A 24,938-nucleotide genomic window follows, 5' to 3' on the forward strand; every position below is an offset into this window, starting at 1 on the left:
TGCCTGAGGCCCACACCCCGTGCTCCGCCCCGACTGGCCGAGTTCCCAACGATGTCGGTCGCGTGTGCTATCATCCGTCGGAAACTCGGCGTGGTCGCTGCGGACTCAGTCGGGGAGGGCCGATCCGCGGGCAGGGGGGACTTTGTCAAGGGCAGGGGGCACTGTTGGGGGGTGGTCCGGGGTGTGCGAGCTGGCAAAAGGGGGGACACTGCAGGCCGCCGCCGTGCGCATGTGCGGCCATGAACCAGGTAATTCGCCAGGCCGTATCGGCAGCTAGAGCCGGGTGCTCTACGCTGCTCGGCTCCTAGCTTCCAGCAAAACGGAGGATTGGTGGCCGTTTTACGTCGAATCTTCAGTCATAAAATGCCACCGTTCCCATGCCGGCGTGGGGACATAGCCTCAGAATCGGAGAATCCAGCCCCAAGATCCACATTCTCACCACTCTCTCGGTAAAAAATGTTTTACCTGAATTCCTTGTTGGATTACAAAAGTACCAAATAAATTAAAAGAATTGAAAATATAAATCTAAAATGCTAGAGTAGGACAAAGGGACATAATTTCAAATTAGCAAAAAGCAGATTCAGGACTGATAGCAGGACGCTCTTCTTCACAAAAATACTACTTAAAGTTTGGGATATGCATCCAGTTAAAGTAGCAAAGGCATTGCCCTTGACATATTTAAAAATTAAAATGAGGCCTCAGGTTCTTTTTGAATGGCCCTCGATTTCCTGTCAATGTAAAGTAATGGGCAAAAACAAATTGGGTTTGAATTTTCACCCATTGGGTTTGTAACGGCAGTAAGGTAGGGAAAACAAGTGGGATTCTGGAAAGTGCCTGCTCAGGAACTGCCAAGGGGGTGTACAAAAGATGCAAGGAGCATGGATGGTGTAAAATGAATGGGATGGGAAGAGAAAAGCCAGGGCCAAGTGTGAAACAGGGTTAACAGCACAAATCAAGATTAAACTGCCTGTAAGATTCAAAGGGAGCAAGTGGGAAAATTACAGAATGGTAGTAGGTCTGAAGGAGCATGGCCAGGGTTTGAGGACAAATATGAACATGAGCAGTATGTAAGCACTTGGGGCTGGATGAGTTGGTGATCATGAGCACAAGTAACATAACTCGGGACAGAAAAATAAAGAACTTGCATTTATACACCACCTGTCATGGACTTGGATGTGACAAAGCTGATGTAGCATTTTTAATGTAGCATGTTATAATGTAAGTAACATAGCATCCAATTTACACACAGCAAGATTTTACAAACAGTACTGAAATAATGCACAGACAATCTGCTTTAGCAATGTCGGATGAGGGACAAATATCAGGCAAGATAAAGGAGCAGCTCATTTTCAGAAAGTGCTTTGGGATCTTTTACATCTACCTAAGAGGGGACATGGGGCATTAGTTTAACACTTCATTAGAAAGACAAATTTTTAAAAATATTTTAGAGTACCCAATTATTTTTTCCAATTAAGGGGCAATTTAGTGTGGCCAATCCACCTACCCTGCACATCTTTGGGTTGTGGGGGTGAAACCCACGCAGACACAGGAAGAATGTGCAAACTCCACACAGGCAGTGACCCAGGGGCAGAATCGAACCCGGGTCCTCAGTGCCGTAGGCAGCAGTGCCAACCACGGCGCCACATGAGAAAGTGGTCTCAGGATCGCAATCCAGCCATCCCTCTACACAGAATGAAATGAAATCACATCCTGCTGGCAGGGCTCCAGAATCACGTGAAGGTGAAAAAAGAAGGAATGCCAGAGAAAATACAGCCAATTACAGAATATGTGGCTTATCCAGTTTACTGAACATACAATGACCATTTTGAAAGTAAGGACACCTGATGCCAGACTCAGCAACCCAAGTTTACTATTTACTGCAGCTGTCTTTATTGAATCTAGAACCTCAGGTACACTTGTAAAACACCATCTGGTTCACTAATGTCCTTCAAGAGAAGGAAATCTGCCATCCTTACCTGGTCTGGCCTACATGTGGCTCCAGACCCACAGCAATGTGGTTGACTCTTAATTGCCCTCGGGGATGGGCAATAAATGCTGTCCCAGTCAGCGACGCCCACATCCCATGAACGAATCAAAATACTCTGCAGATGCAATTATCCATGAGTCAGTTTGGATGTTCTCAACCCATTCTGTGTTGTTTGGCAAAAGAATCATAGAATTTACAGTGCAGAAGAAGGCCATTCGGCCCATCGAGTCTGCAACCGGCCTTTGGAAAGAGCACCCTACTTAGGTCCACGCCTCCACCTTATCCCCGTAAACCCACCTAACCTTTTTTGGACACTAAGGGCAATTTAGCATGGCCAGTCCACCAAACCTGCACATCTTCGGACTGTGGTAGGAAACCGCAGACACGGAGAGAACATGCAGACTCCACACAGACAGTGACCCAAGCCGAGAATCGAACCGGAGACCCTGGAGCTGTGAACCAACTATGCTAACCACTGTGCTACCATGCTGCCCTATCTTCAGAAAGGGCATAAATTTCGCATAACAATGTCATTCATCCCAGGCCTCAGTATTTGCTCACATAGAAAAATTATACTGGAACACTTTTAGATTTTGCATTGGCTCAGCATAGCTGACATTAATCATCATTTACACTGAGTTTATATATCTTATAAACGGCATTTTTAAAATCTTCACAATCGCGTCATCTTACCTTTAATAATTGGTTATGCACAAATTTTAGTCTCTCTTTAGTGGGCAACAAAAGGGTACATCTTTTGAACAGCAAACCTGGGTGGGAGAAATTTAAAATTACTACTGTGATAACAACCTGTACAGATTAATGAGGTCCGTAACTGCAAAGTGCAAACTCTAATTCTAATTCACTATCAGTCTTTGATAAGTTAGATGATCTCAGCTGAAGAAGCAATCGAGTGCGAGAATGTCTCCCTCTTCCTTCGGAGGATGGGGGAATTTCAGGAAGGCCACCGGTAAACAGAGGAATCAGGGGAGGGCGGCAGTATATGTTGGGGGTGGTGGAGGGAGGGGACGGGGGGAGCCCGGTGGGGAGTAGTAGGGGAGGGGAGCGTACCAGTAAATGGAGGAATTGAGAATCGGCTAAGAATATGGGAAATTGATGAAGAGCAGCAGTGGGTAATTATAGACCAGTGAGCTTAACTTCGGTAGTGGGGAAGATGCTGGAATCTATCATCAAGGAAGAAATAGCGAGGCATCTGGATGGAAATTGTCCCATTGGACAGACGCAGCATGGGTTCATAAAGGGCAGGTCGTGCCTAACTAATTTAGTGGAATTTTTTGAGGACATTAACAGTGCGGTAGATAACGGGGAGCCAATGGATGTGGTATATCTGGATTTCCAGAAAGCCTTTGACAAGGTGCCACACAAAAGGTTGTTGCATAAGATAAAGATGCATGGCATTAAGGGGAAAGTAGGAGCATGGATAGAGGATTGGTTAATTAATAGAAAGCAAAGAGTGGGGATTAATGGGTGTTTCTCTGGTTGGCAATCAGTAGCTAGTGGTGTCCCTCAGGGATCAGTGTTGGGCCCACAACTGTTCACAATTTACATAGATGATTTGGAGTTGGGGACCAAGGGCAATGTGTCCAAGTTTGCAGACGACACTAAGATAAGTGGTAAGGCAAAAAGTGCAGAGGATACTGGAAGTCTGCAGAGGGGTTTGGACAGGCTAAGTGAATGGGCTAGGGTCTGGCAGATGGAATACAATGTTGACAAATGTGAGGTTATCCATTTCGGTAAGAATAACGGCAAAAGGGATTATTATTTAAATGATAAAAAATTAAAACATGCTGCTGTGCAGAGAGATCTGGGTGTGCTAGTGCATGAGTCGCAGAAAGTTGGTTTTCAGGTGCAACAGGTGATTAAGAAGGCAAATGGAATTTTGTCCTTCATTGCTAGAGGGATGGAGTTTAAGACTAGGGAGGTTATGCTGCAATTGTATAAGGTGTTAGTGAGGCCACACCTGGAGTATTGTGTTCAGTTTTGGTCTCCTTACTTGAGAAAGGACGTACTGGCACTGGAGGGTGTGCAGAGGAGATTCACTAGGTTAATCCCAGAGCTGAAGGGGTTGGATTACGAGGAGAGGTTGAGTAGACTGGGACTGTACTCATTGGAATTTAGAAGGATGAGGTGGGATCTTATAGAAACATATAAGATTATGAAGGGAATAGATAGGATAGATGCGGGCAGGTTGTTTCCACTGGCGGGTGAAAGCAGAACTAGGGGGCATAGCCTCAAAATAAGGGGAAGTAGATTTAGGACTGAGTTTAGGAGGAACTTCTTCACCCAAAGGGTTGTGAATCTATGGAATTCCTTGCCCAGTGAAGCAGTAGAGGCTCCTTCATTAAATGTTTTTAAGATAAAGATAGATCGTTTTTTGAAGAATAAAGGGATTAAGGGTTATGGTGTTCGGGCCGGAAAGTGGAGCTGAGTCCACAAAAGATCAGCCATGATCTCATTGAATGGCGGAGCAGGCTCGAAGGGCCAGATGGCCTACTCCTGCTCCTAGTTCTTATGTTCTTATGTTCTTATTCAGGGAATTATGGAGAGCACAATTCAGGGAGGGCTCCAGTTAATGGGAGAACTGAGGAAGGCGCAGATCAGTTGAAGAAGCTGGACTTGTTCTCCTTAGAGAAACTTGAGAGGAGGTTTTATAGAGGTGCTCAAAATCACCTGTCATCAAGACAGAGTGGATAGAGAGAAGCCTTTGCTTTTGGCAGAGAAGGCGAGAAGCTGAGGACACAGATGTACTGCGATTGACAAAAGAACCAAAATCGACACAAGCCACATTTTCTCTACGCAGCGAGTGGTTAGGATCTGGAATACACTGCCTGGGCATGTAGTGGAAACATTCAATAGTGGCTTTCAAAAGGGAATAAGCTCCTGAATGGTTCCCTTCTGTGCTGTAATCATTTTGAGATTATATGACACGAATAATAAGCTCCTTTCTCCAGGAAGATGGCTGAGATGACTTGTCAGAATTCTTTAAAATAGTGACAGGCTTCGATAGAGTAGACATAAAGAAGTTTCCAATTGTGGGAGAGTTCAAAGCCAGGGGACGAACCATAAAATAGTCACTAATAAATCCAGTAAGAAATTCAGGAAAAACGTCATTACTCATACTGGTGAGAATTTGAAACTCGTAAATAATATACAATCATAGAATCCCTACAGTGCAGTGCAGAAGGCCAATCGGCCCATCGAGTCTGCACTGACACTTAGAAAGAGCACCCCCACCCAGGTCCAATCCCTCCACCTAACCGTTGGACACTGAGGGGCAATTTAGCGTGGCCAATCCACCTAATCTGCACATCTTTGGACCATGGGAGGAAACCGGAGCACCCAGAGGAAACCCATGCAGACACGGGAGAATGCGCAAACTCCACACACAGGGTCACCCGAGGTCGGAATTGAACCCAGGTCCCTGCCACTGTGAGACAGCAGTGCTAACCACTGTGCCAGCATTCTGCCAATACATTAATTTAAGGAAAGCGAGATAAGAATATGAGGCGGAAAGGAATAAAAAGTTCTGTTGCCAGGTGAGGTGAAGTTCCATTGCAATTGATTTCTTGGAAATATTGCTAGAGTGGAATCCGTCCACTAAAAGCCTTCTGATTCCAGATGAAGTAAATATTGTGAAGAAGCTTGTGTGGAATATCAACACCAACATAGACCTGATGGGCCGAATGGCTTGTGTCTGTGCTCTAAATTCTTTGATATTTGGTGACCCTTTTGAAGTTGTCATCCATATTATGTAATTCTTTTTCTGCTAGCTGCACCCAAAAAAAAAGGGATGGGAAAGAAAGCCAGGAACTCATTGAAATTGGCATAGTGTGACCCTGATAATTGTCGACATGTGAGAGCTGAATTGGACTATGCTCTAAGCCTCCCAGTACCATCAAATAACTTGCCAATGCAATGAGGTGCACTCATGTATCATAAAGTCATGGGAACTGGGCAGCACGGTGGCGCAGTGGATTAGCCCTGCTGCCTCATGGCGCCGAGGTCCCAGGTTCAATCCCGGCTCTGGGTCACTATCCATGTGGAGTTTGTACATTCTCCCCGTGTTTGCGTGGGTTTTGCCCCCACAACCCAAAAGATGTGCAGTGTAGATGAACTGGCCACGCTAAATTTCCCCCTAATTGGAAAAAATTAATTGGGTACTCTAAATTAAAAAAAAAAAAATTAAAAATTAAGTCATGGGAACTTAAACACGGAAGGAGGCATTTCTGCCCATTGTGTCTGTGCCTTGGTTAATTTCAGACCGGAGCTACACAGTACAGTGCCATTTTGGTGCCCTTTCCCGATCTTTCTATAGTTTTACTTGTCAAGTGTCTCTTAAACATTGCAATTGGATCAGCTTCAATAACCACTTGCATGAGAAGGAATTCTTCTAAGTTCTCCATTTACGCTTCTAGTGCAAACTAAATTTCTGCTTCATGCAAAGAAGGCCATTTGCACAGGAGGCTGCTCATATCTGTGGATCAGTACCTTACCCTGTGATAGCGTGTTACCTAAGGATCTGTAGTGTTCCATCGCAATTGATTTCTTGGAAATGTCAGTGGAGTGGAATCCTTCCAATAAAAGCCGTCTCATTCCAGATGAAGTGGCGATGTAGCCCACAATCTGAGTGCCAACCACTTTTGATGTCATGCTCAGAACACTGATATCTGTCACTGAGAAAACAGGGTGAAAAAGTAAAGTACTGTGTTTGATCATTATGCACTATTTTTAAAGAGGGCATAAAAACCCTTTACTATGGGCATGATTAAACTAGAAACAGGAATCGAGGGGTCGTTCCCTGTGCTTGTAGCACCAGGAATGACCCCACTATCTAATGGCACTCTGGGTTTTTTCAGGTCACCGGTGGGGAATGCCTGCCGAGGCCGCACTTAGCCACATACCCTGCACTAAGGAGCTCCAATGAGCAGAGCTCCTCAGTGCAAGAAGAAAAACGCCACCCCGATCTCTCAACCACCCCCCCCCGACGCAACTCCTGGACCCCCACAAACTCACATGTTGGGGGGGGTCTTCGAGACCCTGCCCGGAGGTCGACCAAATGGGGATTCCAATTGCCTGGAAGACCACCCCCCTGTTTGTGGGGACCAGTGCGGAACACGCACGGCTGGGGTCTGCTCTTCGAGGCCGATTGATGCCAGGTGGCCATTTGATCGGGCAGTAGCGCAGCTAAATGAGTTTTTAAGCTCTTTTATCTATGCAAGTCTGTGTCTTATCCATTGTTGGCGGGATCCAGATCGCGACGTCTCGCGAGATCTTGTTAGATCATGTGAGGGGTAAAGGCTGTCAGGAATTCCGGGAGAGGCTTCTCCCGGGATCTACCGGCAGCATCCTGTCCTGATTCCGGCAGAACCCGGGTGGTAAATTGCGCCCTATGTCTTATTTTCTCTCCGCAAAGGGTGCACAGACCTATCCATGTTCTGCAACAAAGGTTTGGAGAGCAACTTACTTCCGGGTTTAAGACAAATTCCAGTGACAGAAAGCCTGTGGATGAAAATGCTCAAGTTATCTGTCATCTGTGGGAAAGTCAGGATCTTTTAAGAAACTTAGAGGCACAAGAAATAAAACTCTGGCGCAAAACTGCCCCACATCAGGTCGCTGGCATCCGTGGCCATTTTAAAGGATCTAGAAAAATCAGGGGCGGCCACCACTGGTTCGCTTACCAATATGGCCCTCAATTTCTCAAAAGCTGTTTGACATTCTGTGGAACATACCATTTTGTTTCTGCAATAACGCTATGGTACTAACGTTAGGTACAATTTTTCTAAGTACCAGCACTTGCCTGGGAACCTCATAATCTCACGTTTTGTTTCGGAAATGGGCAAATGTAATAACACCCTTACCTTGGTTGTCCTGGGTACCACACGTCCCTGTTCCACGTGTCCTAGGTAGGTCACTTAACCTTGTTTTTGGCCAAAGTGATGACTAAATCAACCAACTTCAGTTGTGTAAATAACTCCTCCAATTGTCCTACATGTTCCCTCCATGTGTCCAAATTGATCATGAAGTTAGGCACCCAGCCACTGCTTTGACGTATGAAATGTAGCTGGTACGTTTTTAAATCTGAGCGGCATCACTTTACACTGACACAATCTCCTTGGTGTCACAAAGGCATCGCTTTAGCCCTGGGCATTAAAGGAACCTGCCAATACCCCTTCAGCAAATGGATTTTTGAAAGGCATGAGGCACTGCCTATCCTATCGGTACAGTCCTCCAACCTGGCAATTGGAAACAAATCCATTTTGGTGATTTTACTGGCCTTCCGGTAGTCTATACAGAACCGGTTTGTCCCATCCGGCTTAGGTACTAATACGACTGGCGAACTCCAGTTACTCTTACTGGCTCAATTAAATAATTCTCCAATGATTTCCACTTCTATCTGAGATCATTTCTGTGGGTTCAGTCGAAATGGATGCTGCTTCATCGGATTGGAGTCACCTACATCTACATCATGTTCAGTTAATGTAGTACCCCGGCGTGTCCAAACCAATCGACCTATTCTTTTGCAGTAGCTTTATGAGATCTTTTTGTTGCAAACTCTTCTCAGTATGCACACTCAATGGGCTAGATTCTCTGGTCCTCCAGTCCCGTGTTTCTCTGCGGCACGCCTTTCGCTGGTGGCGGGATTCTCTCTTCCCACCGCTAGTCAATGGGTTTCCCCATTGAAGCCACCCCACGCTGCCAGGAAACCCGCGGGCGGGGTGCCCTGTCAACATGAAAAGAGAATCCCAACGACCGTAGAATTCCGGCCTGTACTTAACTGTTCTAGCATTACCGTATTTGCCTGTCGTACTACCGGAGGGTCACTCTGTGAACTGTCGACCTCTTCCCCTACCTCACTCTTACAATTTCTGTCCTCTTCCACTTCTTCTACCACCTGACACACCGGTTCCATCCTATCTTCTTCTACGATAGCTGAGCGGTACCATTATCTGATGTCAACGTCCATTCCTCATCCGCAGGTCTATGAGATGTCTCCACTTCCTCATCAACACAGTTCTTAATGTAATAGCACTCTGGAACCCCCCCAAACTCAGCCTCTGGGAGAGCTGCCTGTGCTAATTTATGTCACTTTGGGTCTGCCTCCTGGGCCTCAATTAATGAAGTCCTAACAAAGCCACTTCCCAAAGTAGTCTTTTCTACTTTGTCAAAATCCTTAGGGAAGCATAAACTCCCGGTATCCACCCCGTCAGTTTACTTTGCAGGGTCGTGTCCACTTTTCCTTTGGCCACTCCATTTGAGTTGCTATTTTCTCAAGTGCCATGAAGAGTACCTCTACATCCGTTTCCTCAAATTCTGTCTTGAACTCCAACCTTTTAAGTTGATCTTCTCTTGCTAATCTTTCCATTTTCACGTCAAGTTTCGTCTTGGGGGGCACGGTGGCACAGTGGTTAGCACTGCTGCCTTATAGCTCCAGGGACCCAGGTTCAATTCCAGCATTGGGTGGCTGTCTGTGTGGAGTTTGTATATTCTCCCCGTGTCTGCATGGGTTTCCTCTTGGTGCTCCGTTTTGCTTCCACGGTCCAAAGATGTGCAGGTTGGGTGGATTGGCCATGCTAAATCGCCACTTAGTGTCCAAAAGGTAGATCGGATTATGGGGATAGGGTGGGTGTGGGCTTAAATAGGGTGCTTTTTCCAAGGGCCGGTGCAGACTCAATGGGCCGTATGGCCTCCTTCTGCATTGTTAATTCTATGATTTCAATTTCCTTTTGAATAGCTCTTTCCTCTTCCCACATCTCCATTTCTCTTTCCAGCATGTCTTTTTTTTTTTAATTCCCTCTCATGCTCGAACTGCAACCAGATTCTCTGCAGATTGGTTTCCCCACCAGAAAGTGCTATGGATCCTACACTATCTGGACCACTTGCGAGTGGGGTCTCCTGTGTTTCTAACAGATCCAATCACTCAACTAATACATCATATATCTCTGTCTTCTTGGCTTTAACTGGCACCTCTACCTTTAATTCACTTGCCAATTCAATTAACTTGTCTTTTCAAAGCCCTTGGAAATAGACCAAAGGTAAATCCTCTACCTGAAGAAAGGTTTTAGCAGCTTCCAGAGACAGTCTGCTAGCTATTGCAATGCTTATGCCTCTTTAATATATACTGTACCCCAAATCATCGCTGTCTACCATCCCAAAGATATCGGATGAGCCCCCAAACTATGTCACAACACCCTGGGCTAGTGTGTGGTCAATTCCAGCCCCACTTGACCTGGAGTCGCAACACAGGTAAAATTAGATTTATTTAAAACACCCAATGTCCTTAGTTGAGCCCAATAAACTACAGTCACCAGGTTTGTAACTTTAAAACACAAGTAACCTTTTATTATGTATAGTACTATAATTAAACAGACAGAAAATTGAACTAATTATCTACTATCCTTTTCCCAATACTCCCTTCCTAACTCACCCCCTCCACACACACACAGACAGACAAACAACACAGAGGAGAAAGGGTGGTGGAACAGGACAGAAAATATTAATATTAATAAAAATAAAAGGATAAGTATCTTTGATGCACTGGGATGGTTTCCAGTCAATGTCTCTCTGAAGTTCAGGCTTTCGCCATTATACTTCTTCCTTCTAGCCTTGAGATGGTTTTCTCTGGCAAAGTTGTCTACTTTCTGTGCAGACTCAGCATCATTTCAGGTTTACAGCAAAGGATGTGCCCGGCACTCACTGTTTTCAGAACAATAGAGCAGTTATTTCATCAAGCCGGAGAGAGAGAGAGAGAGAGAGAGAGTGTTCCTTTCACTTCCAAGGTCTAAACACTTCTGTTACGTTCTCTCAGAAAGCATTACACAGTAACCATTGTCAGGCGGAACACTGTCCCTGGCCAAGCCACCCAGTTGGCAGTTAACCAATCAAACCGACTCCATCCAAACCTGGTTCCTAATATTCACTCGGTGCCGAGGAGTCTGGGTTCGCCTCTCAAAAAACAAAACCTGGGAACACAGTGTCCAGGCAAGCAGGCTGTTTCACTTTCAGCTTTGCACTTTGTACTTAAAGGCACATCTTGAATATGGGTCCACGGACCAAAATAAGAAAACAAAAGAAATGGGAATAAAGAAAATAAACAGGAAGGACTCTTACAGATGTCATCAATCTTTCTCTTAACAAAACATCCACACATGTACAGGGCTTATTGGAAAGTGATCAGGAATGGGAATTTGCCCTGAGATTGGCAACCTGTGGATAGGTAAAGAATTGAATGTAGCGGTCTTTTGATCTGTGTGGCCCAATACTACTCATGGCGGTAACTTTACAATGTGCCGGGGCAGCACATAACGCTGCTGCCATGCTTATCTTTAGTTTTTAGGAACATATTGCAAACAAAACCAGTGATAGAACGGCTTCATCATATCAGCAATCATTAGTGTTTACAAACCCCACAACATTATCTGCAAATTACTTTACCAGGGATGGCTCGTTAAGATAACATTTCAACACCCGATCTGCGTTACAGTAATTAAACTAACTACAATGAATTACCCAGTTTGGGGCTGAACCTACAGAACATAAAAATCCCAGATTTGATTTCCACAGTCTGGACTTAAATTAGAATTGTGCTCAGTGCTCCTAGGTTAGGTGATTCTGAAAAAGAATTTAGGTTTCCCGCTCTCGAGTGATATTGAGTGGGCCAAGTTGAAACATTGATGTATACATGGACATTGATTGAGGCCGGGGGGGCAATGATTTTCTTTAAAACGTGCATTGTGATAATTGTACCTGAAAGATAACACAACACCTTGTGAAAGATTTCAACCGGTATTATCTGGAAGTAGCCACAATTATAATGTATGTGAAGGTTTTCCAGCCTGCCACCATCCTTCTTGGATTGTAGATGTCTGCAACTTCTTCTGTATTTCTGGTTTGGAATCAGGGTGAAAGCATTTATCCCCAAAGGTGCCTCATCTCCCTCCATCGCTTTCATCTGTTATTTGCAAAGGAAACAGACAAGTAAATGTTCCAAGCCAAGCAAATCCACTTTATTTTCCTTCCCCTGCATCTCATAGTTTTCTCTCTTTTACTCCTGAAGGTGGCAACTCAGGTGGAGTGTGGTTTAATAGCCAACCCATCTTATAGTCTTTCACCCAAGTAGCATTTTCACCTAGACACAATTTCAGCAAGATATTTTACAGAAAACATCACAATACAAAGTTTGACTGGCATCATACAAAAACAAAATAATATGTCTGAAATCTTAAAAGTTCATTTTTAACACTTTTCACAGAGTTCTTGAAATACGTAACATAGACATAGACATAGTAACATGGGCACACTTCTGCCGAAGGAGTTCCATCTCACTGCTGTGGTGGGCAATACAACTAGGTTTAAACAGAGGGGGTCTAGTACAACAGTGGTTCTCTCACTGTGAACATCCGGAGGTCTATAGAGACATTCCAGGGGATCATGAAAAAACTGAATAGTGGCAGGAAGCTGGCATGGTTCGAGGTGAGAACAGAGTGTAGCTTCCACATTACTGTTCAGACCAGGCTGGCTGTTCCGCCTGAGAGGGGAACGCAGAAGGATGACACTGAATGTGGCAAAAAGATCGCCAGTTAAACCCATAGTTAACGAGGCTGGTGGTGGGCACCAGGGGATTTCAGCATTGTTCAAGAGCAAGGAGGTTTTAAATAACTAAGTACCATATAATGTGCATAGATACCCGTAAGTAAATACATGTTCCCTTAAAAAGCATTACTAAAACACTCTATATAGCAGCATTTTATCAGTATTGTATAGTGTTATTTGGGGAGTGGGCTGTGTGATTGCTGATCCATTTAAAAAGAGGGTCCCTCAATCAAAATGTTTTGAGAACCACTGCCCTAGAATAGGAATGGCCAACCACACTGGTATTTCCCCATCCAAAGAGAAAATGCTGGAAAATCTGGCAGCATCTGTAGGGAGAGAAAAGAGCTCACGTTTCGAGTCCTGGGGCGCGATTCTCCGACACCCCACCGGGTCGGAGAATCGCCGGGGGCTTGCGTGAATCCCGCCCTCACCGTGTCCCGAATTCTCCGCCACCAGAGATTCGGCGGGCCCACCCCTGGCGATTCTCCGGCCCGCAATGGGCCGAAGTCCCGCCGCTGTCAACCCTCGCCAGCCGGCGTGGATTAGACCTCCTTTCCAACGGCGGGACAAGGCAGCGCGGGCAGGCTCCGGTGTCCTGGGGGAGGTGTGGGGCGATCTGGCCCCGGGGGGTGCCCCCACAGTGGTCTGGCCCGCGATCGGGGTCCACCGATCCGCGGGCGGGCCTGTGCCATGGGGGCACTCTTTTTCTTCCGCCTTCGCCATGGTCTTCACTATGGCGGAGGCGGAAGAGACCCCCTCCCCTGCGCATGCCCGGGGATGCCATGAGCGTCCACTGACGCTCCCGCGCATGCATCGCCCGGCGAAGTCCTTTCGACGCCGGCTGGCGTGGCGCCGAAGGCCTTTCCCGCCAGCCAGCGGAGTGGAAACCGCTCTGGCGCAGACCTAGCCTCTCAAGGTGAGAATTCCGCACCTTTGGGGCGGCCCGACGCCGGACTGATCCGCGCCATTTTTGGCGCCGGGTAGCAGACATTGCGCCGTTTGCGGAGAATCCCGCCCCAGATTACCCTTTGTCAAAGCTGGTCATCAGGACTCGAAACGTTAGCTCTTTTCTCTCCCTACAGAGGCTGCCAGACCTCCTGAGATTTTCCAGCATTTTCTCTTTGGTTTCAGGTTCCAGCATCCGCACTAATTTGCTTTTATCCAGTATTTATCCATACCTGCGGTTTCTACCATGCTTCTTTGGAGATTTTGTAATATAGAATCAAAGAATGGTCACTGCACTTTGAAATTGTTCCCTTTGTTTTACATAGCCACCCCTGTTCTTTGTACCAAAATGTGAAACTTCACAGTTCGCTGCGTTGTGTCCCCTTGGAAATCTATCACTATCCTCACAGATCACAACACGTCCAAGTTTTGCGTCATCAGCAAATTTTGAAACCACGTCCTGAACACCCAAATCTAAACCATTAAACTAGGTCAAGAAAAGTAGTGGTCCTAGCATCGACCCCTGGAGAACATCATTGGCTAAGGATTACGACCATAACTGTTATGTTTTTGTATCAATCAATCAATGTACTTTCATTGAATAATGGAAATTCGCTGGGACAATTTGGGCAGCATAATGGCATAGTGGTTAGTACGGCTGCCTCACAGCACCAGGGACCCGGGTTTGATTCCAACTTCGGGTGACTGTGTGAAGTTTGCACTGCCCCCCCCCCCCCCGGGTGTCTGCGTGGCTTTCCTCCGGGTGCTCGGTTTCCTCCCACAGTCCAAAGATGTGCAGGTTAGGTGGATTGGCCATGCTAAATGGTGGCAGTTAGGGGATAGGGCGGGAAGTTGGACTAGATAGGGTGCTCTTTCGTAGGGTCGGTGCAGACTCGATGGGCCGAATGGCCTCCTTGTGCACTGTTGGGATTCTATTCTATGGATTGAGTGATTGTCGGTGGGGGATGGGGGAATCAGGTGGTCAGGGAAGTAGAGTGGTTGGATGGTTAGGGGGGTTGGGGTAGTGTAAGGGTGGTGCAGTCGTGGTGGTGGGCACAGTCATGTAGGGACACAGGGAGTAGGTGTAGTCGGAGGTGGGGTTGGAGTCAGAGGGTGGTCAGGGGGACGGAAGCAGTGGCCAGGGAAGTACTTGGAGTCGGGGGAACAGCAGTGTGTGGTAGTCTGTGTAGAGGTATTACGGTACCTAGTAATGCTGGAACACCATTGGTAGATATTGTATGTTTCCCATTGGTCAAGCTGTATGGTAGCCCCACCCTGCAAGGCGGGGTTTATGAGCCCGTGCCGCCCCAGCAGCCTTCTTTCTGTAGCTGAGCTGCTGGGGGAAACATCTAGCTTATTAAAGCCTTCAGTTGGACTACAACCTTGCTTTAGTAGTCATTGACCGTGCATCAATTTAATAAGCTAGATTTAAAAGGATGGAGCTCTGAATCAAGCCGGAGTGTCTGCAACTCTGCCCCCACGCGGCAAACTCAGTGGCAACCTTCAAGCACTGGCTGGCGTGTTTTAACGGATATCTCGGAACGGCCGAAAACACAACCACGGAAGAACAGAAATTGCAAGTCCTGCACTCGAGCTGTTAAAAGGACATTATATTCGCCCTGTAAACCAGGTCTACGCCCGACATCTGCTAGCGATGAGGCGACAAATCCCTGGGGAATCGCTGGAAGAATTCTACCGTGCGCTCCTGGTGTTGGGGAGAAACTGCAGCTGCCCGCAAGTTTCGGCGAGCCACCACACAGAACTTTTGATCCGGGATGCTTTCATTGCAGGTATGCTGTCCTCCCAAATCCGCCAGCGATTGCTGAAGAAAGACACCCTAAGCCTCAAGGAGGCACGGACCCTTGACGGCTCCGTGGATGTGGCCTCCCGAAATGCCCGCATTTACGTCCCCGACCGCGCAGCAGCCCCCTCGGCAACATGGAGCCCCCCTGCAGCCGACCCTGAGACATCGCCCATCCCCCCACAAGCTTGTGCTGCAAGATGGCCTGGCAACCCCGGGGGGCCCCGCTGCTATTTTTGCGGGCAGGCCAAGCACCCCCGGCGGTGCTGTCCGGCCCACGCATCCACCTGCAAGGGATGCGGTAAAAAGGGCCACTTCGTGGTAGTATGCCAGGCCCGGGCGGTCGCTGCAGTCTCCAGTGGCGAATGCGGACCGCCACCACAATCCTCTCCACAGTCCCCGTGCGGCCAGCGGGCGCCGCTATCTTCCTCCTCCAGGGCCACGTGCAACCTCTGGGCGCCGCCATCTTGACCCGCGGACGCCACATATGGAGGATGGGCGCTGCCATTTTGTGCAACCCCAGCCATGTGCGACCAATGGGCGCTGCCATCTTGGATGGACTCCCAGGACTCCAGCTCGGCTGACCACACACCGCCCGAAGAGAACATTCAACTGCTGCCGCGATTAGCCTCGGTGACCCTGGACCAGTCCCGGTCTCGAACACTCTCAACTGCTACAACAACGGTACTAATCAACGGGCACGAGACGTCCTGCTTAATCGACCCTGGGAGCACGGAGAGCTTCATACACCCCGACACGGTAAGGCACTGTTCTCTCCCCGTCCACCCCGTTAATCAAAAAATCTCCCTGGCCTCCGGTTCCCACTCAGTAGAGATAAAGGGGTTTTGTGTAGCAAACCTCACGGTCCAGGGAAGGGAGTTTAAAAATTACCGGCTCTTCGTCCTTCCCCACCTCTGCGCGGCCACACTCCTCGGGTTAGACTTCCAGTGCAACCTCCAAAGTCTAACTTTCAAATTCGGCAGCCCTATACGTCCTCTCACTGTTCTGCAGCCTCGCGACCCTCAAGGTCGATCCGCCTTCCCTGTTTGCGAACATCACCCCGGATTGCAAACCCGTCACCACCAGGAGAAGACGGTACAGTGCCCAGGATCGGATCTTTATTAGGTCAGAGGTCCAACGGCTACTGAGGGAAGGAGTCATTGAAGCTAGCAACAGTCTCTGGAGAGCTCAAGTAGTGGTGGTAAAGACCGGGGAGAAGCATAGGATGGTCATCGACTACAGTCAGACCATCAACAGGTTTACGCAGCTGGACGCGTACCCCGCATATCCGACCTGGTAAACAAGATCGCGCATTACAAGGTCTTCTCCACGGTGGATCTTAGGTCCACCTACCACCAGCTCCTCATCCATACTAGTGACCGCAAGTACACTGCTTTCAAGGCAGATGGACGGCTCTACCACTTCTTAAGGGTTCCCTTCGGTGTCACTAATGGGGTCTCGGACTTCCAGCGCAAGATGGATCGAATGGTTGACCGGTACGGTTTACGGGCAACATTCCGTATCTCGATAATGTCGCCATCTGCGGCCACGACCAGCAGGACCACGACACCAACCTCTGAAAATTCCTCCAGACCGCAAAGATCCTTAACCTTACGTATAACAAGGATAAATGCGTCTTTAGCACTGGCCGCCTAGCCATCCTCGGCTACGCAGTGCGAAATGGCCCCGACCCTGAACGCATGCGCCCCCTTATGGAGTTCCCCCTCCCTCACTGCTCCAAGGCCCTGAAGCGCTGCCTAGGCTTTTTTCTTACTATGCCCAGTGGGTCCCCAACTATGCAGACAAGGCCCGTCCCCTGATCCAATCCAGTTTTTCCCCTGTCGATAGAGGCCTGCCAGGCCTTCAGCCACATCAAAGCAGACATTGCAAAGGCAACAATGCACGCCATCGATGAGTCCCTCCCCTTCCAGGTCGAGAGCGACGCGTCCGACGTAGCTCTGGCGGCCACCCTCAACCAAGCGGGCAGACCCGTGGCCTTCTTCTCACGTACCCTCCATGCTTCCGAAATCCGCCACTCCTCAGTCGAAAAGGAGGCCCAGGCCATAGTAGAAGCTGTGCGACATTGGAGGCATTACCTGGCCGGCAGGAGATTCACTCTCCTCAATGACCAACGGTCGGTCGCCTTCATGTTCGATAATGCACAGCGGGGCAAGATAAAAAACGATAAGATCTTACGGTGGAGGATCGAACTCTCCACCTATAACTACGAGATCTTGTATCGTCCCGGGAAGCTAAACGAGCCTCCTGATGCCCTGTCCCGCGGCACATGTGCCAACTCACAAGTGGACTGCCTCTGAGCCCTCCTCGAGGACCTCTGTCACTCGCTTCGTCCACTTTATCAAGACCCGCAACCTGCCCTACTCCATCGAGGTCAGGACAGCCACCACGAATTGCCAAATCTGTGCAGAGTGCAAACCGCACTTCTACAGGCCAGAGAAAGCGCATCTGATAAAGGCTTCCCGTCCCTTTGAACACCTCAGTATGGACTTCAAAGGCCCCCTCCCCTCCACCGACCGCAACACATACTTCCTGAACGTGATTGACGAGTACTCCCGGTTCTCATTCGCCATCCCCTGCCCCGACATGACCGCAACCACCGTCATCAAGGCCCTCCATAGCATCTTTACGCTGTTCGGGTTCCCCGCTTACATACATAGTGATAGGGGGTCCTCCTTTGAGCGACGAACTGCGTCAATTCCTGCTCAGCAAGGGCATTGCCTCGAGCAGGACGACCAGTTACAACCCCGGGGTAACGGACAGGTAGAGAGGGAGAACGGAACGGTTTGGAAGACCGTCCTACTGGCCCTACGGTCCAGGAATCTCCCAGTCTCCAGCTGGCAGGAAGTCCTCCTGGATGCCCTCCACTCCATCTGGTCACTGCTTTGTACCACGACCAACCGAACACCTCACGAACATCTCCTTGTCTTCCCCAGGAGGTCCTCCTCTGGGACCTCGCTCCTGACCTGGCTGGTATCTCCTGGACCCATCCTGCTCCGAAAACACATGCGGGCGCACAAGTCGGACCCGTTGGTCGAGAGGGTCCATCTTCTCCACGCTAACCCCCAGTACGCCTACGTGGCGTACCCCGACGGCCGACAAGATACTGTCTCCCTACGAGACCTGGCGCTCGCCGGATCCCCACGCACACCCCAGCCACCAGTCCCACCCTCCCTCCCACCGGTGCACCTTACAGCCACCCCCTTCCCAGGAAGATCGGTTCTTCCGCTGGCCCCGTCTAGACCCCCCGCCCACCGACGCACCCCACAGACGCTCCCTTCCCAGGTCAATCGGCTTCCCCACCAGCGCCGTCTAGGAGTGTTGAAGCTGCCACAGAGCTCGAGGCCACGCTCCCGGAGTCACAGACGTCCGAGCCTCCACCGGCGTCACCACCAAAGCTTCGACGATCACAGAGAACGACCAGGGCCCCCGATCGACTGATTGCTTCATCTTAAAGTGTATATAGTTAATTATGAAATCGTAAATAGTTACGACAATAAGACAAAACGCTGTACGGAGGTATTACGGTACCTCTATAACCATAATTTCTACCACGTTACCATGTTGTAATACCAAGCCACCACCCCCTGTCTTTTTTAACAGGGGGTGAATGTGGTCGTCTGTGTAGAGGTATTACGGTACCTAGTAATGCTGGAACACCATTGGTAGATATTGTATGTTTCCCATTGGTCAAGCTGTATGGTAGCTCCGCCCTGCAAGGCGGGGTATAAGAGCCCATGCCGCCCTAGCAGCCTTCTTTCTGTACCTGAGCTGCTGGGGAAACATCTAGCTTATTAAAGCCTTCAGTTGGACTACAATCTCGCTTTAGTAGTCATTGATCGTGCATCACGGTGCAGCTGGGACAGGTGGGGGGGGGTCGGTGTTGGGAGTCTTGTTGGGCGTTCGGGAGGGTATTCGGTGGTGGTTGGGGGGGGGGGGGGTGTAGTCTGCGGGGTTGGGGCTGAGGGGTTAGTCGGGGTGTCAGTACAATAGATACCCAGGAGTTTGAAGTGGTTTAAATCCTTCAACCATTTACTGGGTAACTATTCTGCTAAAAGAATCAGAACCATCCCAAGTCTCCAATTTAACCTGAAATTTAGGATGGTTCCAGGTACAGGGTAATTAATTGCCTCTTGCAAGTTTAAAACTTCCCACCGTTTTCTCTTCACCCCAGGCAACAGAAGTTCTCACCCTTTGTGTGTTTGTCTCCCTTCTCTTGCACAAAGCCGTGTGTTCTTTTCAAAGGGGAGATTTCAATGCAGGCTTCTCGGGAGTGGAAGGGGGGGTCTCGTGGGGAGTTGGAGTTCCCAGGTGGTCGGGCAGTTGGCAGGGTGGCACCCCCCTGACAACAGGGCACCTTGGCACTGCCAGGTCAGCATACTGGCACTGCCAGTGTGCCTGGATGGCACTGCCAGACTGGCAGGGGCACTGTCAGGGTGTCAGGTTGCCCGTTCCAAGGGCCGCGCCCAGGGGGCCTTGCCCATAAGACTTGGGGGGGGGGGGGGCTCAAGGACCCCGGAAGAGGTAAGTTGGGTGAAAAGGTGGAGGTCCTGAAGCCGCAGTGGGGGTGCAGGGGTTGGGGTCAAAAGATCAGGGCTGCCTTTAAAAGTGGCGGCCCGTACTGCTAGTAGTATGACTTAAAGAGTGGTCTCGATGAGTTCCTTGCCGAGGGCAAAAAAACAGCAAAGTGCCGTTGAATAGTGGGGTCTTTTTCGGCTCTGCAGGCGCCATGAAACATCCTGCTAACACGCCGTTCAGCAGACTTTAACTTGAGTCTGCTGAATTGGGCCCAATGTTTTTGTTATAATGCAGTCTTTGAGAGTTAACATGTTAGGCCAGAATAATAACTGTAACAATTTGCATTTATAAGCCGATTTAATTTCGAAAAACGACCCCATGCGCTTCGCCTAGGTGTCATTGAAAACGGACGGTGAGTCAAATAAGGAGATATTAGGAGGAGTGACCTGGGATGTTCATGAGATGTTGATGCCGTTAGCAATTATTCCCCATCCTATTTGCCCCTTGAGAAGATAATGGAAGGCCGTCTTCTCAAACCACGACAGCCCGTGTGGTGTAAGTACTGTTAGGTAACGAGTTCCAGGATTTTGACCCAACAGCAATGAAGGATCAACGATCTGTTTCTAGGTCGGGACGGTGAGGGCAAGTGGTGGTGTTTCCAGGTTCCTGTTGCCCTTGCATGTGGGCAATAAACGTAGTTATAGTGCAAACTGACCAGCATTAGACCTATACCATTTTTCAGTTTTACAAATAACTTTATATATTAATTTTTAAAACAACTAAAGTTAAATCCATCCACTATCATCAAGATTGAAAATGAAAGACCAAGGGGAATGTCTGATTTAAATAAACTTTCTTTGCTATTTCAATGCATATCTAATTGTTTATTTCCATAGAGCCCTCCATATTGTTATCCTATGTGAATTTCACCTGGAATTTCTCATTGTCTTAAAATGATTGATAGTCAGAAGTTATAAATATCACCTAGATAACTCTCATTCTCTTGGCTATTATGCTGAGATTCTGGAAAGATCTGTAATATAGTAGACTTTCCCCAAGTGCATTAACAAAAGCTTTTCAATCTTCAAAGGGTCTGCTTTTGCATCAAAGGAAAATATGCCTTTCAAACTTGGACTGTGTACTCCACAATGGGTTGTGATTTGTGGAAGGTGGATGCCAGCTGGGAGCGAGCTATAGAAAACAAGCCTAAAAATGATAAAGACATGAAAAACAGTTTTGGGAGAGGTTGGGGCCAGTTATTGTCAAGTACAAAAGATGTTGCAGAAGAGGAAGAGCGATGATGGATGCGAGGAAGGACACTGGGTTCAGATCACTTCCACGCTTTTGGGTAATATAAAATTATCCTGATGTTTGACACTCAATGAAATGAAAATGAAAATCGCTTATTGTCACAAGTAGGCTTCAAATGAAGTTACTGTGAAAAGCCCCTAGTCGCCACATTCCAGCGCCTGTTCGGGGAGGCTGGTACGGGAATTGAACCGTGCTGCTGGCCTGCCTTGCTCTGCTTTAAAAGCCAGCGATTTAGCCCAGTGTGCTAAACCCTCAGTCTCTCTCTTGACATCTAAAATCTTAGGGTTCACCCATGACATCACTGCTAATTACAAGCCTCATTTCATTTTTAAATTTATTATCATTAGGAAGATGCAGGACTGTGCCTTTCTCCTATTGCAAAACTGGATACAGCTAGCACACTTTTTACAGCCCCAATACCTATCCAGTTACGCACCAGGAAATTACTTCCTTACCACTTTGCCCATGCTATTTTTCATCAAATATTACAATTGACAAATGGACTATTGGGTTTTTCTTTGTGCAGTGTCATTTCCACTCCATAATCGGTTTCAGTCCATTGTTAGTTGCAATGAGTAGAGTGAAGGAACAATAAACAATTAGAACCGGAATTCCGACCTCCCCCTGCAAGACTCAGAGCAATACTGTTGGAGGTTTCCAGATGCAAGGATCACCTACCTTGTCAACCACAGATGGAGTCCAGCCTACCAAGATCAAAAAGGAGAGATAAGAATGGGGGGAGAAAAAACTTAAGACACTATCAAATGTAAAAAAAAAGCTAATACTTCTATTAAACTGTGCAGGGACAATTAATTTGCACTGTTATTTATACATAACGTTGGCGACAGGCTTGGGAGAGACTTTAGAATAATCACTCCACAGTGGCACTTACTGGCTGTAGCTTCCAACTACAATGTTACAGGAAATGTTTACAAAAAGGGTTTCCATTCTAAATGTCTATTTGTTAAATATCAACATAAATTCATGGCCAAATATTATGACAAGAAGTTAAAGAAGATGTGTACACACAGGCAAGAAATGCTATTGGAGCTATAACTTGCATTTGTCCCAAGGCACTTTACATGAGCATTATAAAATTTGACCCTAAGCCACCTAAGGAGATATTAAAAGAAAAATGCTAGAGGTAATCTGAAATAGAAACAAAAAATAATGAAAATACTCAGCAAATGAGGCAGCATCTCTGGAGAGGGAAACAGAGTAAACATTTCAGAAAACACTGAGTTTTCATCAGAACTGGAGAAGATGAGGGATGTAGCAGGTTTTAAGCAAATACTGAGGCAGGAAAAGCAGGAAAGAGGGTGAGAACTATATCTGTCCTCAGCATCCTGCACTGTTCCAATTAAGCTCAATGGACGTTCGAGGAATAGCATGTCACTATTCGATTGGGCACTTTACAACTAGCCTTCCAGATTCAATAGAGTTGAACCATTTCAATTATAACCTCTTCCCCCATTTCCTCAGTCAGGGGCTGCTGATGCTCATAAGCATGCTTTTTCTATTAATAACCATCTCTAGACTTATCTGTTGTCTCGCTACTTGTTGCATTATCATCCCTTCTGTCTTGCACCATTATCCATTTACTCATTTAATCACTCCTGCTCTGCAGCATCCAGTCCCTTCCCTTGCATTCTTTTCTCCCATCTCCACCATCCTTGCCCCAGTTCTTTCTTAAATCCTGTTAAAGTCTCAAACTTTTTCCAGGTCTGATGAAATTAGTAATTGACTGAAATGTTGACTCTTGTTTCTCTCTCTTGGCGGATGCACACAGTATCATATCCAGCATTTCCTGTTCTTAAGGAAGGTTTAAGACACGCAAACAAAAAAACTTGGGTCAGAGGTTTTAAGGTGCGACTTAAAAAAGAGGTAGAGGGCGACACGGCGGCACAGTGGTTAGCACTGCTGTCTCACGGCACCGAGGACCCAGGCTCGATCCCGGCCCCGGGTTACAGTCCGTGTCTACGTGGGTCTCACCGTCACAACCCAAAGATGTGCAGGTTAGGTGGATTGGCCACGCTAAATTGCCCCTTAATTGGAAAACTTTTAAGAAGATGTAGAGAAACGGTGATGTTCGGGGGGGTGGGGGACTTCAGGTCAGGATCCTTGGTTGCTGTAGCCAGTCACGAGCAGTGATGTGATTATAACCAAGGATGCACAAGATGCCACCAGAAATGCAGGAATAGAACGATCCCAGGGGATGTGGCGCTGGAGGAGCTGAAGGCTGGAGGGATTTGATAGCAAGGACGGGAATATTGAGGCGTTGCCAGGTGGGGAGCCGATTTATGTCAGCAAGCTCTCGGCAAATGATAAGACAAATGGGGACTTGGTGCGAGTTTGGTTACAGGGCAGCGGTGATTTGGACGAGCCACATTTAGAGGCGGCTCAACGTGACCGGGGAAATCATTGCTACCCATAGACTGCCGGGTAAGCATTCAGATAACATTTGTAGGAATGCAAAAAAAAAAGGTGTTTGTGTAAATATTGAGCCATAACTTCAAAACACCAGGATCTGGCTGCAAGTGACTTTTAATTACTATAAAGAATTAACAGCAATGGCTGCCTAACACCGTCCCAATGCAAATCTTCAAATGGTTTTGGTTGCCTCTCTCTGCGGCACAAGTTATCATGGAATTCCCTACAGTGCAGAAGACCATTCAGCCCATCGAATCTGTGCCAGCCCTTGCAAAGAGCACCCTACTTAAGCCTGAGTTAAGTCGCCCACTTAAGTTCTGACAGAAACTCGTTTTTTTTGTCCACGAAATATGGGTATTTTATAATTGGCCATTCATTTTTTCACATTTTTTTTCCTGTTACTTCCTCACCTCTTGTTTTTTTTCGGGCAAAAAAAAGCTGTCACTTAATCCGAAATGGGTTCGGTTTTTGTTTTGTATTTGAGGCTCACTTTTTTTGCTGTTAATTATGATTGTTTTATTTGGAGAGAGCGCGGGACGGACGGACAGCAATCCTCGGCCTTTCTAGCGCCTCCGCCGGGCCGGCACTCCAGCCTCGCCCTCGCCTCGCGCTGGCCAACAGCCCCAGCTCCGTCCCCGTCCCGCCTCGCCCCGCTTTGCCGCCCAAACCCGGACCAATCAGCGCCGGGCTGCCTACGGCCAGGCCACGCCCGCAAGGACAGGGAGGCGGGCCGGCCGACGTGATTGACGTCCGGTCGACCAATGAAGATGAGGGACAAGGGGCTCGAGGGCGGGGCCGTCTGACGTGATTGACGTGCCGTCGACGAATGGAGATGAGGGATAAGGGGGTTCGGGTGCGGGGACCGGGCGGCTTGATTGACGTGCCATCAACGAATGAAGATGAGGGATAAGGGGCTCGGGGGTCGGGGCCAACACCGGCCACGCCCTCGGGCCCTTATCCCACATCTTCATTCGTCAACGGCACGTCAATCAATCCCAAGCTCAATCATGATTGGATGTTCCAACCAATGCTTGATCAACGCGCGGGCGGGCTAAGGCATTCTGAATCTTTTTTTAAAATTATTATTTTTCTGTCTCTCTTCCCTCAATTATTCTTTTTATTGATGATAAAAACGCCTTTGTTGTTGCTGAGGAAGGGAGTGGGAGGTTTCGTTTTGAAGGGGAAACCAGATAAACTACAAGTACCAGAAGGCCGTGCGGCCCAGACGTGCGCACGCGCAGTCGTTCGCTCCTGTCAACGTGGCGATTCCTGGCCAGTCAGAAAGCCGCGTTTACCCTGGGCGGGTTTCGCCAATCA

At 48.0% G+C, this 24,938-nt stretch overlaps 1 protein-coding gene across 1 annotated transcript in view; it reads right to left on the reverse strand.

Annotated features, from left to right (window-relative positions):
• Positions 1-24,230, reverse strand: part of LOC140403957 (F-box only protein 47-like) — a 61,675-nt gene extending 37,445 nt beyond the window's left edge. Inside the window, exons 1-5 of the mRNA XM_072492246.1 lie at positions 24,032-24,230; positions 21,870-21,895; positions 11,753-11,957; positions 6,520-6,681; positions 2,681-2,757 (exon numbers count right to left, since the gene is read on the reverse strand). Of these exons, the coding sequence (XP_072348347.1) occupies positions 2,681-2,757; positions 6,520-6,681; positions 11,753-11,957 (444 nt within the window). The 5' untranslated portion in view covers positions 21,870-21,895; positions 24,032-24,230. The remainder of the gene's footprint in view (positions 1-2,680; positions 2,758-6,519; positions 6,682-11,752; positions 11,958-21,869; positions 21,896-24,031) is intronic.
• Between the last annotated feature and the right edge of the window lie 708 nt (positions 24,231-24,938).

This window comes from Scyliorhinus torazame, chromosome 29, assembly GCF_047496885.1.
Source record: "Scyliorhinus torazame isolate Kashiwa2021f chromosome 29, sScyTor2.1, whole genome shotgun sequence".
Taxonomy (NCBI): domain Eukaryota; kingdom Metazoa; phylum Chordata; class Chondrichthyes; order Carcharhiniformes; family Scyliorhinidae; genus Scyliorhinus; species Scyliorhinus torazame.